At 36.2% G+C, this 15,442-nt stretch overlaps 1 protein-coding gene across 1 annotated transcript in view; it reads left to right on the forward strand.

Annotated features, from left to right (window-relative positions):
• Positions 1-10,648: 10,648 nt before the first annotated feature.
• LOC144251052 (1-phosphatidylinositol 3-phosphate 5-kinase-like) overlaps positions 10,649-15,442 on the forward strand; it is a 38,647-nt gene continuing 33,853 nt past the window's right edge. Inside the window, 2 exon segments of the mRNA XM_077794179.1 lie at positions 10,649-10,818; positions 12,152-12,303. Coding sequence (XP_077650305.1) covers positions 10,649-10,818; positions 12,152-12,303 — 322 coding nt within the window.

Here is a 15,442-nt window from a genome sequence, read left to right on the forward strand (position 1 = left end):
GTTTTTGCTATTCTGGGTCTTTTATTATTCCATATGAATTTCATGATTCTTTTATCGATTTCTACAAGATATGCTGTTGGGATTTTGATTGGCATTGCATTGAACTTATATAGGACTTTTGGTAATATCGCCATTTTGATGATGTTAGTTCTGCCTATCCATGAGCAGGGTATATTTTTCCATCTTCTAAGGTCTTCTTCTATGTCTTTCTTTAGGTTTCTGTAATTTTCATTGTATAAATCTTTCACCTCTTTTGTTAGGTTGATTCCCAAGTATTTTATTTTTTTGGGGGATATTGTGAATGGAGTAGTTGTCCTCATTTCCGTTTCAGAGGATTTGTCTTCCGTTTCAGAGGATTTTTTAATATGGATTAACGGATATTAGCATCCACGTCTACTTATTCCTGAAAAAATGGTTATAGAAGAGTGTAAGGGTGTATCTGCATCTCAAATCTCAGGTCTTTGGTCACCTGAGATTGTAAATTTTACTCCATATCACATCTGGTTCACGTGGTTTATTATCCCTTGCTGATTATTAAAAGTAAGCAATCATACCCATTCTTATTCAGGGCATCCTTCAAGTTACCTAAAATATACTTTCATAAAAAAATGTTGGTAATGGGCTGGGGTTGTGGCTTAGTGGTAGAGTGTTTGCCTCTCACGCATGAAGCCCTGGGTTCCATCCTCAGCACCACATAAAAATAAACAGGGCTGGGGATGTGGCTCAAGCGGTAATGCGCTCGCCTGGCGTGAGTGGAGCCCTGGGTTCATCCTCAGCACCACATAAAAAAAACTAAATGTTGTGTCCACCGAAAACTGAAAAATAAATATTAAAAAATCCTCTCTCTCTCTCTCTTTAAAATAAATAAATAAAAATAAAGGTATCTAAAAAATGTTGGTAATATATGAGAAAAATGAGGTAAAAATAAAATAAATATAGGATATTATTCAAAACCACGGTGAGTTTAATCATAAAAATATTCCATTAAATCATAAACATTTGCTAGAGAAGGGCTGCAAATTTGTCTCAAAGTCAATGTGATAGGAAAGATGACATGGGAATCTCATAAAACAGTGTTTCTTAGGCCACTAATATAGGAATGAGTAGATTTCAGGTTTACTTTAAATATTATTTTCTTGTAGATTTCAGTTTGACTTACATTAAAATATTATTAAATATATATTGAAAAAAATTAAATGTAATGCACCATATGCTGATAATTCTTACACAACTTTAAAATAATAAATCTATAGACAAAATGGTTAGAAATAAAACTATGAAACAATAAATTACCATTAATAAAATCAATTAAATTTAACAATGGATGTTTGACTGAAATTAGATTGCTGATAGAAATGTGAATATGAAGCTCCCTGTTTACATGCAGGCTCTTTTGAATTGAACTGGCCTATTCTATTGGATGCCACATTATGATTAATTTAACCCACCACTTTCCCCAATTTGGTTATTATTGCATACTTTGACATCATTTGCCTTTCATTTGGTCAATAAAAGAATCTAAATATTTTAATAATATCTAACGCCAAATACTGTCATAAATACAAACTGAAATCTGCGTCATGAAATCTCTGTTAGGATTTGGTTATGAGACTATCATTAAGATAATGAGATTCTTGTAAATATTCAAAAGGTGTTATTTTTTCATTTTGCTGATCTTAGAGAATCTCAATATGAGTAGGGCTTGATCACTGCTTATTCATGAAGATTAAGGGAGAGACAACAGTGAAGGTGACTTCCTGATTTAGAGTTTGGGTGACAGGATACCCTTCAACAAGGAAGAAATAAAGATAGAGTTACAGATTTGATGACCAATATAATGAGTTAAGTTTAAAGTTTCTTGAATTTGAAATGCCTGTGGGACAGCAACATGTTGATGTCTAGGAGGCAGTCATCTATATCTGGAGTTCAGGAGGGATGTCTGAGTTGAAGAGGGAAGGAAATCTGGTAATCTTTAGCATATACTGATAATAGCTGAAAACAGCATATGAGATCATTCAGGAGTACAGAATCAGAAGAAAGCCTATCTCAGTGAGAACTGTGAGGAATACTCACATTTTTAAGGGCCATATAGAAGAAAAGGAGTTCCCAAAGTAAATGGGAAGAAAAATCTGGGGGGCAGTAAGAGAATCAGCAGAGTTTTCATGTCATGCAATGTTTGCAAAAAGCAGGAAATACCACAAAGAGATAAGACAGTCTGAGAATAATTTTGGCAAGCAGAAGGACCTCATTAATGCACATTTAGTAGAATGATTCTAAGAGTGATTTTGATAGAAATCATAATAAAAGACTTTAAAGTATGAATGGGAGGTATAAAAAAGGAGACACAAAAAACTTTTCAAGGAAGTTGATTGTGCCACTTCTATTCAAAATGCTTTATAAAGTTTTAGTAAACATAATTTTCTGTTACCTATATTACTTACATATCATTTGTCTTGGTTAGAACAGATTAGATCATCTTAATTTCTTGTCATTTATGTTAGTTGTGTTGTTTCCTTTTATTTCTTCATTTTATTGTTTAAATAACTATGACAGATATCTTTAACTTACCTTTTTAAAAACAGTTGAATCATTTCTTTAGGCTACATTGCTAGAATTGGAATGAATGGATAAAGGAATTTTTAAGGCTTGTTAGATCTACCAAATCATTCTATAGAAGGGATATAACAATTTATATAGTTATATAAAGGGTAAAAGGGAGCTAATTTTATTATATCCTAGCCAGAACTGAATTTCATAATTTTAAAAAACATCTTTGCAGCTAGGTGCCATGGTGCATGCCTGTGATCCCAGTGACTTGGGAGGCTGAGGAAGGAGGATCCCAAGTTTGAGATCAGTCTCTGCAATTTATGGGGACCCTATCTCAAAATTTAAAAAAATAAAAAGAGACAGGGTCCCATTGAATTGCTTAGTGCCTTGCTTTTTGCTGAGGCTGGGTTTGAACTTGCAATTCTCCTTTCTCAGCCCTCCCCAAAACAAACAAACAAACAAACAAATAAATATTATAAATAGAGCTGGGGATGTATCTCAATGATTGCACTTCCCCGGCATGCACAAGGCTCCAGGTTCAACCCCTAGTACTGCAAAAAACCAACAAAAACATCTTTGCATTACCTATTGAAGTGAGTTAGAGCTCTTTGTACAGAACTGACCGACTCCAGGCCACTGGACAGGGAAGTTCAAGATAAGCCTATTGGTCAAAAATTAGGAAGTGCTTTCAATGACAAACAACAGCTGACATCATACTCAATGGTGGAATGTTCAAAGCTTTTCTTCTAAGATCAAGCAAGAATGCCTACTCTTGCCACTTCTATTCAACATAATATGATAGAGCAATTAGGCAAGAAAAAGGAATAAAAGGCACCCAAATTGGAAATGAAGACTTAAATTGTCCTTCTTTGCAGATGACTTGATTTTACATGTAGAAAACCCTAAAGATGACATAAAAAAACTGTTAGGAATTATGAACAAATTTGACAATATTGTAGGATACATCAAAATACAATGATCATTAGCATTTCTATTTACTAACAACAAACCCTCCTGAAAAGAAAATTTAAATAGTCTCATTTATGACAGCTACAAAAAATTAAATACTTAGGAATGAATTTACTTAAGAAGATGAAGGGCCTGCACACTGAAAACTACAAAACATTGATGAAAGAAATTAAAGAAGACACAAATAAATGGAAAGACATTCCATGTTCATGGATTGAAATATTTTAATATTGTTAAAATGTGCATATTACTTAAAGTGATCTATAGAGTCAATCTATATCAGTCAAAATTTTGATGACTTTTTTTAAAAAACAAAAATAGAAAAACAAAGCAATGCTAAAATTTGTATTGAACATGGAACCATAAAGGCTCTGAATAGCCAGTCATCTTGAGCAAAAAGAACAAAACTGGAAGCTTCACACTACCTGACTTCAAAATACACTACAGAGTTGCAGTAACAAAACAGCATAATACTGGCAAAGGAGCAGACACAAGACCAATGGAACAGAATAGGTAGACCAGAAATATATGACTTTGGATGTTTAGTATTATTGATGGTAAATGGGTTATTCAGAAAGTTGCCAAGAACACACTATGGGAAAAGGGCAGTGTCTTCAATAAATGGTATTGGGAAAACTGGAGGTCCATATGCACAAGAATGAAAGTAGGCCAAGGGGATTAAATATCCAAATATAAGATCTGAAAATGTAAAACTACTAGCAGTAAATGTATGGGAAAAGGTCCATGTCATTGGCCTGGGCAATATTTTTTTTTGGTTATGACCCCAAAGTTTAGGCAACAAAAGCAACATAGACAAATGAGCAACATATGAAACCAAAATGCTTCTGCAAAGCTAGGCAAACAATCAACAGAACAAAAAGACAAGCTACGGAATGAGAGGATATTTGCAACCTTGCATCCAATAAGGTGCTATTATCCAAAATATACAAGGAACTTAAACAACTTAATAATAAAAAAATGAAAAACACAACTATAAAATGGGGAATGTATGTGAATAGAATTTTCCTAAGATAGCATACAAATGGCCCATAGATATGAAAAATGCTCAATATTGGGGCTGGGGATGTGGCTCAGTGGTAGAACACTTGCCTATCATGTGTGAGGCACTAGGTTTGATTCTCAGCACCACATAAAAATAAATAAAGGGACATCAACAACTAATAAAATATCTTTTAAAAAATGCTCAATATAACTAGCTATCAGAAAAAAATACAAATTATAACCACAGTGAGAGATACCACCTTGCACCTGTTAGAATGACTATTATCAAAAGATAAGAAGCATTGCAGAGTATGAGTAAAAAAGGGAAGCTTGCATATTACTAATGTGAATGCAAATTAGTACACTCATTATGGAAAACAGTATGGAAGTACTTCAAATAATTTAACATAGAACTACCATATGATTCAGCAACCCCACTTTTGGGTATATGAAATCAGTGTATCAAAGATATATCTGCATTCCTATGTTAACTGTAGCATGATTTACAATGACCCAAATTGAAATCAATCCAAGTGTTCATCAGGCAGGGATGGATAAAGAAAAAATGTGGTATATATGCATAATGGAATATCAGTGAGTCTTAAAAAAATCATTGTGATAATAAAGATGAACCTGGAGGACATTAAGTGGAATGAGTCAGGCACAGAAAATTGATTAGCATACATATTGATAGTAATCAATATAAAGAAAAAGCTATTTTCAGCAAAATGCAACTAATATATGGGGAGAAATATAAATATAGTACTATAACAATAGTCAATTTATCAAGAATTATAAATGGAGGCTCAGATGAGTTTTCTGGGAGGATATTTACACAAATCATCTCTCTACAGATAAAATTCATCTGGAATGACTTTGGATGTTTAGTATGAGGTCAGAATCTAAACTGATTTCTCTCCCCACCACCAAAAGGTAACCAGTTTTTCATGTTTTTTTCCCCACAGATTAAACTGTAAGTGAATACAGATATTGGACTGAAAAACTTATTGAGGTCATGGACTATAATCATGTTCATAGTTTGATCCCTAGAGTAGTGCCTACTTAACAACACACATTGTTGGTGACTCAAAAAATGTTTGTTACAGGGTCTGGAGGCACATGCCTAGAATTCTAGGTATTTGGGAGGCTGAGGTGGAAGGATGGAAAATGAGTCCAGCCTGGGCAACTTAGTGAGCTCCTATCTCAGAATTAAAAAAAAAAAAAAAAAACATTATAAGACTGGGGATGTAGCTCAGTGGTAAAGCACCCCTATGCTGGGGAAAAACAGTTTGTTGAATAGATGTTTTATTATTATTTTTTTTAATCATACATGGAGTTTCTATATACATTAAGGTGTTCTTGTCTAGAATGACTACTTTATTCATATGCTCTCTGGGTCTATTTTGTACTTTATTTTAGGTTTATGAAATATTAATATATGGTGGACTGATTTAAGAAAGTTTTTTTTTGTGTGTGTTTTTCTTCCTAGAAGGCAGAGACTTGAGCATGTTCATAGGCTGAGAACAAAGAGTCACTGGGAAAAGATTGGTTGAAGATACAGTGCAAGATACCAGGAACAGGAGAGTAGATTGGGTGCCAGGAGGATTGAACTGGGAAAGAGCAGACCTCTCTCTACCAGAGAGGAGGGATCCAGGTAGGCCAGGGTAGAAGTGGATATGTGGATGCAGGAAAAAGCTGTGGGAGGGGAGGTTAGGTTGTTAAGGATTGCACCCAAAGTAACCTTGGCTTTTTCACTTGGTTAGATAAGATTCTCTAGAGAATGCTAGTCAAGGTAATGTGTGTGTGTGTGTGTGTGTGTGTGTGTGTGTTTGGCACCGCAGTAATGAAGAATGACAAGGGGAAGCTGAATATACTCTCTAGAATGATTGCTGAAGGGCCCAGTTGAGGGTAGTGACCAGGTTTTGTATTAGGACAGATTTCTGTGGTACTCTCTAGCAGCTGAAAAGATCATCTCAAAGAAAGCTTGAATGAGGATTTGCCAAAACTCTCTGAGGAAAAGAATCCCAAGAATTGAATAAAAATAGAACCTCCCTTTATATTTCTTTCCTTTCTGTGCTCCTCTGCCAAGCCCCACAATTTCAGTCAGCAGGTTTTGGTATGTTTTCTACCGAACCAAAGTGACGATCCAGCTAGCCTTAGCATCTGCAACTCAAAACCTGAATGAAAAGCTTAGAGCCAACATCACTAACTCTGGGTCAGGCACTCTGCCAACCGCTTTTCATGAACTGTTTTACATAATCTTAAAAAAAGAAGTATGTGAAGTGGGTACTGCTATTATTAACTCCATTTTACACACCAGAGGTCTGACGCCTGAAGAAGTTAGCAATTTTTCTACGGGAATATAGCTATGGTCGGAGTCCTGCAAGTCTGACACCGGCGTCTTCGCTCTCACCCACTGATCAGCGCTACATAAGTCAAAGTCCGGGTCACGAGAACGCCCGAGCACTGTAACCCATTAAGAGTGCTCACGGTGTCGAACACATAGGGTTACCGCGGCCCAGCCAGCACCCTTCTGGTGCCCAGGACACCAAGCACGCATCCAGTGACCCACACGCGTGACGCTCAAGTGCGCCTTGATCCTGGCTTCCTCAAAAAAGGCGGAGGAGGCCTAGCTTTGGCCAAGTGGTCCCAGACGACACTCTCTGGCTGGACTCTTTCTGCCTGAGCGTCTGATCCGAACGTCGTGTGGGCGGGGAGGAGGGGGCGGAGTCTGCCCCCAGGAAAGATTGCGGATTGGTGGGGAGGAGGAAAGGGGGGGCGGAGCCTTGGGGGGAAGGGAGACGCCGCATCTACAGTGTAAGCATCTTCCCTTCCTGCCGCAACAGCCAGTGATGGAGTACCCCTTCGATGCGCTCCGCGGCGGGCTCCCTGCACCTGAGCGGGGTGAAGCTAGGGTTGGGGTGGAGGGAGGCCGGCGGGGCCAGGCGGGAGGCCCAGATAAAGGAGAGGCCTGGGGTGTGGCCAGCTGGGGCTGATAGTGGGAAGAAGGCCGGCTTGGGTGCTGTGCGGGCCAGAGCGGTGGGGGAAAGCTGAGGTGAGGGCGAGAGATGGGGCTCCTTCGCTGGCCTGTGGCTGGGCCAGGAAAGGCCAAGAACCTGTCCCAAGCATTAGCTGGTCTTCCTAATTCCAGGCTGCCCTAAGTCTGGCGAGTGGAACGGGAGCAGAGTAGGGCATTTCTTGAAGAGGGTTCCTTGAAACATTTGAAGTTCCCTTGCACCTCTTTTAACCCTCATGCCCAAACTTATTTAGGAGGAGGAATGCCCACTCCTCTTCCCTTTGAGTGGACGAGCTCTGGTCCATGTGTCAGAGGTACATCATTAGGCTGGAAAAGAAAGTTCATAAGCTACAGAACTGGTAACAACATTGGGCTTTCAAATATGCGTATATCTCCTTAAAAGCTTGTTTCTGCCATTAAAGGCGATTTTATTTCAACTCAAAGTGTTTTGGGAAGACTTGGTTTCCAAATTAGTACTTCCCTTTCTTAAAGAATGTTCTCAACAAAAGGATGAGAATGAAGTGGGTGGATACTTTTAGGAATATGGGGTCTTCTGCCTAGTTTAGAGCTTGTTGTTATTAAGACATTCAAGAAATATGAAAAATGCTAGAATTCTGTATCAAGCAGAATCGGTTATTTCTGTGTATCTGTGTATAATACGTTAAATTATTAAGATGTTAATTCCGTGCATTCATTTAGTAAAAATTAGTACAATGACAATACAGATAGTATTTTGGCATATTTGCAGTATTTTATTTCGGATTTATTTGAATCTCATTTTCTGCCTCTCCAAAAGGTCCTACTCTGTCATTCTTACAAAAAATATTCTTAGTTTTCTTTTTCTTGAGTTTGGGCAGGTTGACTCCTCTGAGAGGCAAGACTAATTTCCTGGGAACTGCCTCTTTCTTTCTGGAAAGAGTAATATGGATCAGTTTTGGTATTCCTTTAGTATTTTTGTTGGCAAAAATTGAACAACAACAACAAAAAAACTCTTTGTTGGTGGAAGCCAACACTACTAGTATTAAACTGTCCTGCATTATTAGATAAAATTTGAGTATTTAAAAAAAAAACTACTTAGAGATGACTAGGCTGATACTTGGATATTCTAACTAAAATTTTGATATTGGCTGATAGAGCAACTTATTTCCTACGTTTAATACCCCATAGCCTACTGATTAGCTTTACTAACAAGGTAATATGTGTATACTACACTAACCTTGAAATGGAAAGAGGTGGAGTGCTGGTGATACATCAGAGGTCTTTGAGTAAGTAGATAAATACTTCTAATTACCTGTCAGGAAGGAGTCCTAGTTTTTATAATAAGCAGTTATTGAGTTGTCAAAAAATTAGAGTTGTAATGTAGTTTTTTCAGGATCCCAATATCATGTAATTATTATTGATAACTCCATGTGATTGTATTTATGTTGTAGAGACAATACTTGCTATATTTTAATATTGTAATTTTTTATCTTCATATCTCCAAAACCTAATAAAAGTTTCATGTTTAGTTGATCTTTAGAAGTAATTCAAGGTAATTCTAAGGCTCTTTATGCAGGTTTTTAACTCTGCTTCTGATATTACTTTTGTGAAAGTAGAATATAGGTTGTTTTCTGAGGTCTGAGGTTGCTATTGTCATCATGTCCTTCATCTCTAGTACTCTTTTAAAAAATACAGAACAAAAATTTGAGTTTGTACTTAATCAGTCACCATCTTATTTTCTAAGTCTTGAAGCTGGAATATGGAGTGTCATGATACTTTGGAAGGATTATTAACTACTTTCCCCAATAGAAGATGATATTAAAGACTTTTCCCTTTTTCCTTCCTCCTCCTGTTCTCTCACTTTCCCCCCTTACTCTTTTTCTTTTCCTCCCTGCCCCAGCTTCTAATAAATATTTATTGCCAAAATTCTGTTTAAGTTAGTGGTTTCATTTGTGCTTTAATTAAAAGTCAATTAAATTATAAATAAAGCAAAGTCTTGAGTAGTCTTGAGTAGCTAGAAAATAGCTTATAGGCTAGACTTGGAGGTCTGTGAAAAGCTACAAAAATAATTTCAATCTAAAGAATTTTGTGGTGAGATTAGATGCAGGTTCCCAAACTATCTTTGTGACCTCCCCCCAGGAAAGTTATTTTAGATTCAGAGTACCTTGGTTGCCTTGAAGATAAAAATGTAATGAGGACTGCTTTGTGTACCTTCCAGGATTGTAAAAATAAAATGAGATGGTGCATATGATTTCAGAGAAGCAAAGCATTTACAAGAGTGTAATGTCCTCTTTTTAAAAGTGTAAATTATATTAGAAACTAAAGCATTTTAATGACTAACTAGAGGTATGCATGGTTCTTCTGGTTGAACTATAACTCCGAATAGCAAAATATAAATCGGTGCTTTTTTGGTAAACTCTGATGTGGAGATTTACTGCTTTGGCTGAATTATGATTTTTGGTAATTTAGGGGAAAAAGTCCTTTAGGAAGATCTTTATCTTAATATTTATATAGGGTTAAAGGGGAAAATAGCAAGTTCATGTTCCTGGGAGGAAACATGATGGAGCACAGCTTATTGATTTGAATAGTTGTCAATATTCAAATAAGGTGTAACTTGAGCTAATTGTTGAGTTTATATAGAAATGTTTAAAGGATGACTATTTTATTTCCTTTCTTTAGGTAGATAATTTTTTGTTATATTTTTAGAGGGAAAAGCTGAAATAAGTAAGATGGAGGAATTTATATGTTGGCATAAAACCAGTTTCCCCCTATAACTTTAAAAAAATATTAAGTGCCTTTTTTTCCCAAAATTTTACAGATACGAAAATATTTTTCTTCTTTGCCTGCTCACATTTATGCCTTACCTGCAAATTTTTTAATTTAAAAATTTTAAAATGATTTTAATAGTAATGTTTGAAATTAGGTTGACCATCAGTTTTAGGTGTTGAGATTTGATTTAGCCAGCAGTGTTTTTAAACCTTCACTTGAGTATGCTAAGCTAAATTCACTGACTCTTTGGTTTTCATAGGTAAAAACTCTCACAGAATAGGATCTTCCAGATATATGCATATTGTTTGAAATTAACTTTTGGCTTCTGAAACAGTAACTTTTTTTTTTCTTTTGCAGACTCATGAAATGGCCATAGATGATAAGACTTCCTCAACACTGGACTCTGCTAATGATTTGCCTCGACCTCCTACCAGTCTTTCTCATCTTACACACTTTAAACCTTTGACTCCTGACCAGGATGAACCTTCTTTTAAATCAGCATATAGTTCTTTTGTAAATCTTTTTCGATTTAACAAAGGGAAGACTTACTCTTAAGCATCAGAAAACTTACAGTTTTGATTCTTTATAGTTCCCTTATTCAACTTTCATGATGTATCTTTGTGAGAAAGTGAAATATTAACAAGGTGCTTAATTCATATATCACCAGATTTTTCTGCTTAAGAAGAAAAAGCTAGATTTCTTTTTTTTTTTTTGGGGGGGTACTGTTGAACCCAGGGGTGCTTAACCACTGAACACATCCCCAGCCCTATTTTATATTTTATTTAAAGACAGGGCAAGAGCTTGTCTTGCTGAGTTGCTTACAGTGTCACAAATTTCCTGAGGCTGGCTTTGAACTTGTGATCTTCCTGTGTCAGCCTCCTGAGCTGCTGGGATTGTGTGCCATTGAGCCCAGACTAGGTACAATTTTTTTTTAAAATATTGTTTTTAGTTGTAGGTGGATACAACACCTTTATTTTGTTTAACTTGTTTTTATGTAGTGCTGAGGATCGAACCCAGTGCCTCACATGTGCGAGGCAAACACTTTATCACTGAGCCACAACCCCAGCCCCTCAGTAGAAATTTTGATAGTTCTAATTAAGTTTATTAATGGTTAGGTTTAAAGTACTGTAAAAACTTGGTACATTTTTAAGATGATAATTTTAAAAAAATAAGCTTTAATTTTTAAAACAGTTTTATTAGATTTATAGAAAAATTGGAAAGATAATGCAGAGCACTTAGTTTACCCCTACATTCAGTTTCTGCTATTATTAACATCTTAGGTTAGTATTACTATACTATCAGTATTACTGCACTAATGTAAAGATTTTACAATTTTCACTAACTACTGTATGTATTTTATTCAGAGTTTTAAAATTTTTACATAATGTCCTTTTATTGTTATAAGATTCCATCTAAGATATTATATTATGTAGACTCTTTATAAGATAATACTCTATTTATTTAGTAAACGTTTATTGAGCAGCTACTATATTGGGTGCTGTTTCAATAGTACAAGGAATCTCTTCCATAAACACAGCAAAAATTCTGGGCCTTTGTGTAAAAAGCTTGCATTCTATTTCCTCAAATTTCAAATGAAAAGTAAAACAGAAAATCACATATACCAAGGGTGTGATTATTGGCTTATAATTTTGCTCTTCTCTTTGTATTTCTTTCTTTTAAAAAAGTCCAAAAGCCTAATTTTAAATTATGCATGTAATATATACATACATATATGTAAGTATATATATGTATGTGTGTGTGTATGCATGTTTATATATAATATAGTTGTCTGGAAAATTTCATGTTTTCTCTTTGCTGAATTCTTGTGTCTCAATTTTTCAAATAATGTCAACCTTTCTTTTGCTCTACAGAGAGAGGAGAAGGGAGCCAAAAAGAGCACCCTTATTCCAGTGGAAGTTGGTCCAGCCCTCAGCTCCCTTCAAGGACACAATCAGTGAGGTCACCTGTTCCTTATAAAAAACAGCTTAATGAGGAACTTCAGCGACGCTCTTCAGTGTTAGGTAAAACAGTGTTCTTATTTCATTCTTCTAAGATTTTTCCACAGTCATTGTTTCCCAAGTTATTTATTGACTTAACTTTCTTGTTGTTTGGAATAGTCAGGTACTCTCCAGAATAAATAAAACTATTACTTAATTAGTGAAAGAATTTGTTGATATCTGAATAAAAGCTCTTAAACATGTCACTAAACTTTGATTTAGGCAAACAACAGACCTCTTGGCTGCTTTTTGATTAATTACTTGCTTGAGTTTCAGCAGAGAACAATTTGCAGCATCCCCAGGAGAACACAGGTTAGTTTCAGTCTTGTGAATGAATTCTGCGTCTGTATTTGGGTGCTAGTGAAATGTGATGTGCATGCCTCTGGCTGCAGAATTCTTCAACTCCATTGCTGGGCTACCACTTGCTCTTGGCCTGTGTCCTTTGTGGGGTGCAAACTGTCAGTGTGGCTGTATAAGCTGAGCTCTTCTTGCCTGTTTATTCTCCATCCTGGTTTATTACACAGTCACCTCCTTCATTTTCATGCTCTTCTAATGAGTGCGTGCTAGGGATCAGTGAAGTGAAGAAACTGGAGAGAGTAAATATTTTATGCTTTATTTCTGGTAGATTGCTAAACTCATTAGAATGGTTTGCCCAACCATCTATCAAGGTGATAGAAGAAGGCAGTGGGAAGTGGTGTAATAGAGGCAAAGGGATACAGCATTGAGAAATCAAGTGTCCCTGAATACCAGATCCTGTCGGCCCTGGCCAGTCTTCCCCATGAGAATGAAAAATAGATGAAAGCAATGGTGTTTGGCAGAAGGATATTTTATTGCTAGCTGAGATTTGGTTTAGTGGAAGAGGCAAGAGAAATCAAGTCAGAAGAAGTACTGCTGAAGAACTGGACCAGAGCTGGCTGTGTCATCTTTACAGGACTTCTAAGGCAGTGAGCTTTAACCCCTGGTTAACAATTGGAAGGTGGGCAAGGGAAGAGAAAGAAAGGAGTTCTCCTTTTATTTTAAAACATCTCCACTTTAACCTTTAACCTTAGCTCTTATACCTGGCCCATGGCCAACAGCCTGTTTTTGTTGAGGGAGCCCTTCTGACTAAATAATATTGAATGAAGACATTATTGTCTGAAAATTTCACCTACCACCTTTTCTTTGCAGAATTATTGAGTCTTAGTTTTTCAAAATACCACGCTTTCCTTAGCTACAGAAAGAAGAAAAGGAGACCAAGGAGAGCAGCAGTCTCCATTTTAAGCATAGGATTTCCTCACTTGTTCAGTTGAGGAGTTGGAGTAGAAACTCATCTTTTAGTAGTGACAGACTGCCTAACTTTGCCTGTCATGTTATGATACAATTGAATTTAAATATTTTTAGATGGAGCTTCTAATGTCTCATTTGTTGCAGTTTCTATATTAAAATTTTTTTTAATATCTTTATTTTACTAATTTAGTTTTTTTATGTGGTGCTAAAGATCGAACCCAGTGTCCCACATGTGCCAGGCAAGTGCTCTACCACTGAGCTACAACCCCAGCCCCTCTACCTTTTTTATTGTCTTTATTCTTGGATTCTACCTTAGATGCATTCGAACTTCAAAAGCCTGGGACTGTTTGGCCAAATAAGTTCCTTTCTTCACTAAAGAACTGTAATTATGTACTGGCTTTAGACCTTAGGAAAATAATTTAATTTTCTGGTATCTCTTTTATAAGAAGCAGCTAAGATTATTTGCCTAAGAGCAAAGAGCTAGACTAGATTTTCTCAGTGTCTGTTCGTCTTAATTCAAGGGCACTAGTGCTCATGGTTCTAGGAAGAGCCTCACTCATCCTTTTCCAGTGGATGATGTTATTAATACTATCTTGTATTTCTAAGTAGCTAAATGCAAGGGGCTTCACAGTTTGTTATTGCCAGTATGCGGAGCATTGCCATTGTAATTCTCACAGCTTTGTCTCCTTTTTCAACTTATAATTCATGGATAGTTGCTTTATATTTTGAGACTCAAGAATAATTTGGTCTTTCTAATACTTACATTTTAGTACCACTTCTGAGGTATTACTAATGCTAAATTAAGATAAAAAGTTTTCAAAGTGTTTAAAAATAAGTGCAGTTTAGATACAGTGATTATTTCATTAAATTGATTTAGGTAATTCTTTGTAAATTTGGATTTAGATATCAACCTCTCATTTCTTTGTAATCTTTTATTTCCCACCCAACTAAAACAAAGCACACCTAATATAAATCTGGCAAATAGTGAGTTTGAGGCAGATTTTCCATTTTATTTTTTAAATTATTATTATTTTGTTGTTGTTGTTGTTGATGGAGTTTTATTTTATTTATCTGTTTGTGGTGCTCAGAATCGAGCTCAGTGTCTGATGCATGCTGGGCAAGTGCTTTACCACTGAGCTACAACCCCAGCCCCAGATTTTCCATTTTATAGTAGTTCCCATTATCTGCAGGGATATACTCTAAACCTCCTTTCTTTTCTGTACCAGTAGAGGCTTGAAACCACAGATAGTACCAGACCCTATGTTTTTAATCCCCATATGTACACATCTGTGATAAAGTTTAACTTGTAAATTAGGCATAGAAAGAGAGTAACAAAAATAAATATGACAATAAATATGTTAAAAATCATGTGATTGTTGTCTCTTTCTCTTGAAAGAATGAAGACAAATGTTAAAATTTTTAGACTGCAGTTGCCTGTGGGTACTTGAAACCTTGGAAATAACTGCAGTCTGTTTAGGTTAGTGGGAGCTCCATGGGTTATAAGACTAGAGTGTTTAAGCTAATTGGATGTTCATCTTTTTTGTCAAATCACCTCCTATTCACCCTTAGATTTTGAAACAGCTGGAGTGTCTTAACTTTTTGTCACTATGACCAAAATACCTGATAGGAACAACTTTTAAGAAAAGTTTACTTTGGGTTCATGGTTTCAGAAGTTTCACTCCGTAGTCAGCCAACTCCATTACACTGGGCCTGAGGCAAGGCAGAATGTTAGAATAGAAGGACATGGTAGAGGAAAGCTGCTCAGCTCTTGGCAGTTAGGAAGTAGAGAGAGTGAGTAGCTAGGAACAAAATATAAGGCCTAAGGATATACCCCTACTGGCCTCCTTCTTCCAGTCATGTCCCAGCTGCCTATAATTACCACCCAGTAATCCACTCA

This window comes from Urocitellus parryii, chromosome Y, assembly GCF_045843805.1.
Source record: "Urocitellus parryii isolate mUroPar1 chromosome Y, mUroPar1.hap1, whole genome shotgun sequence".
NCBI lineage: Eukaryota > Metazoa > Chordata > Mammalia > Rodentia > Sciuridae > Urocitellus > Urocitellus parryii.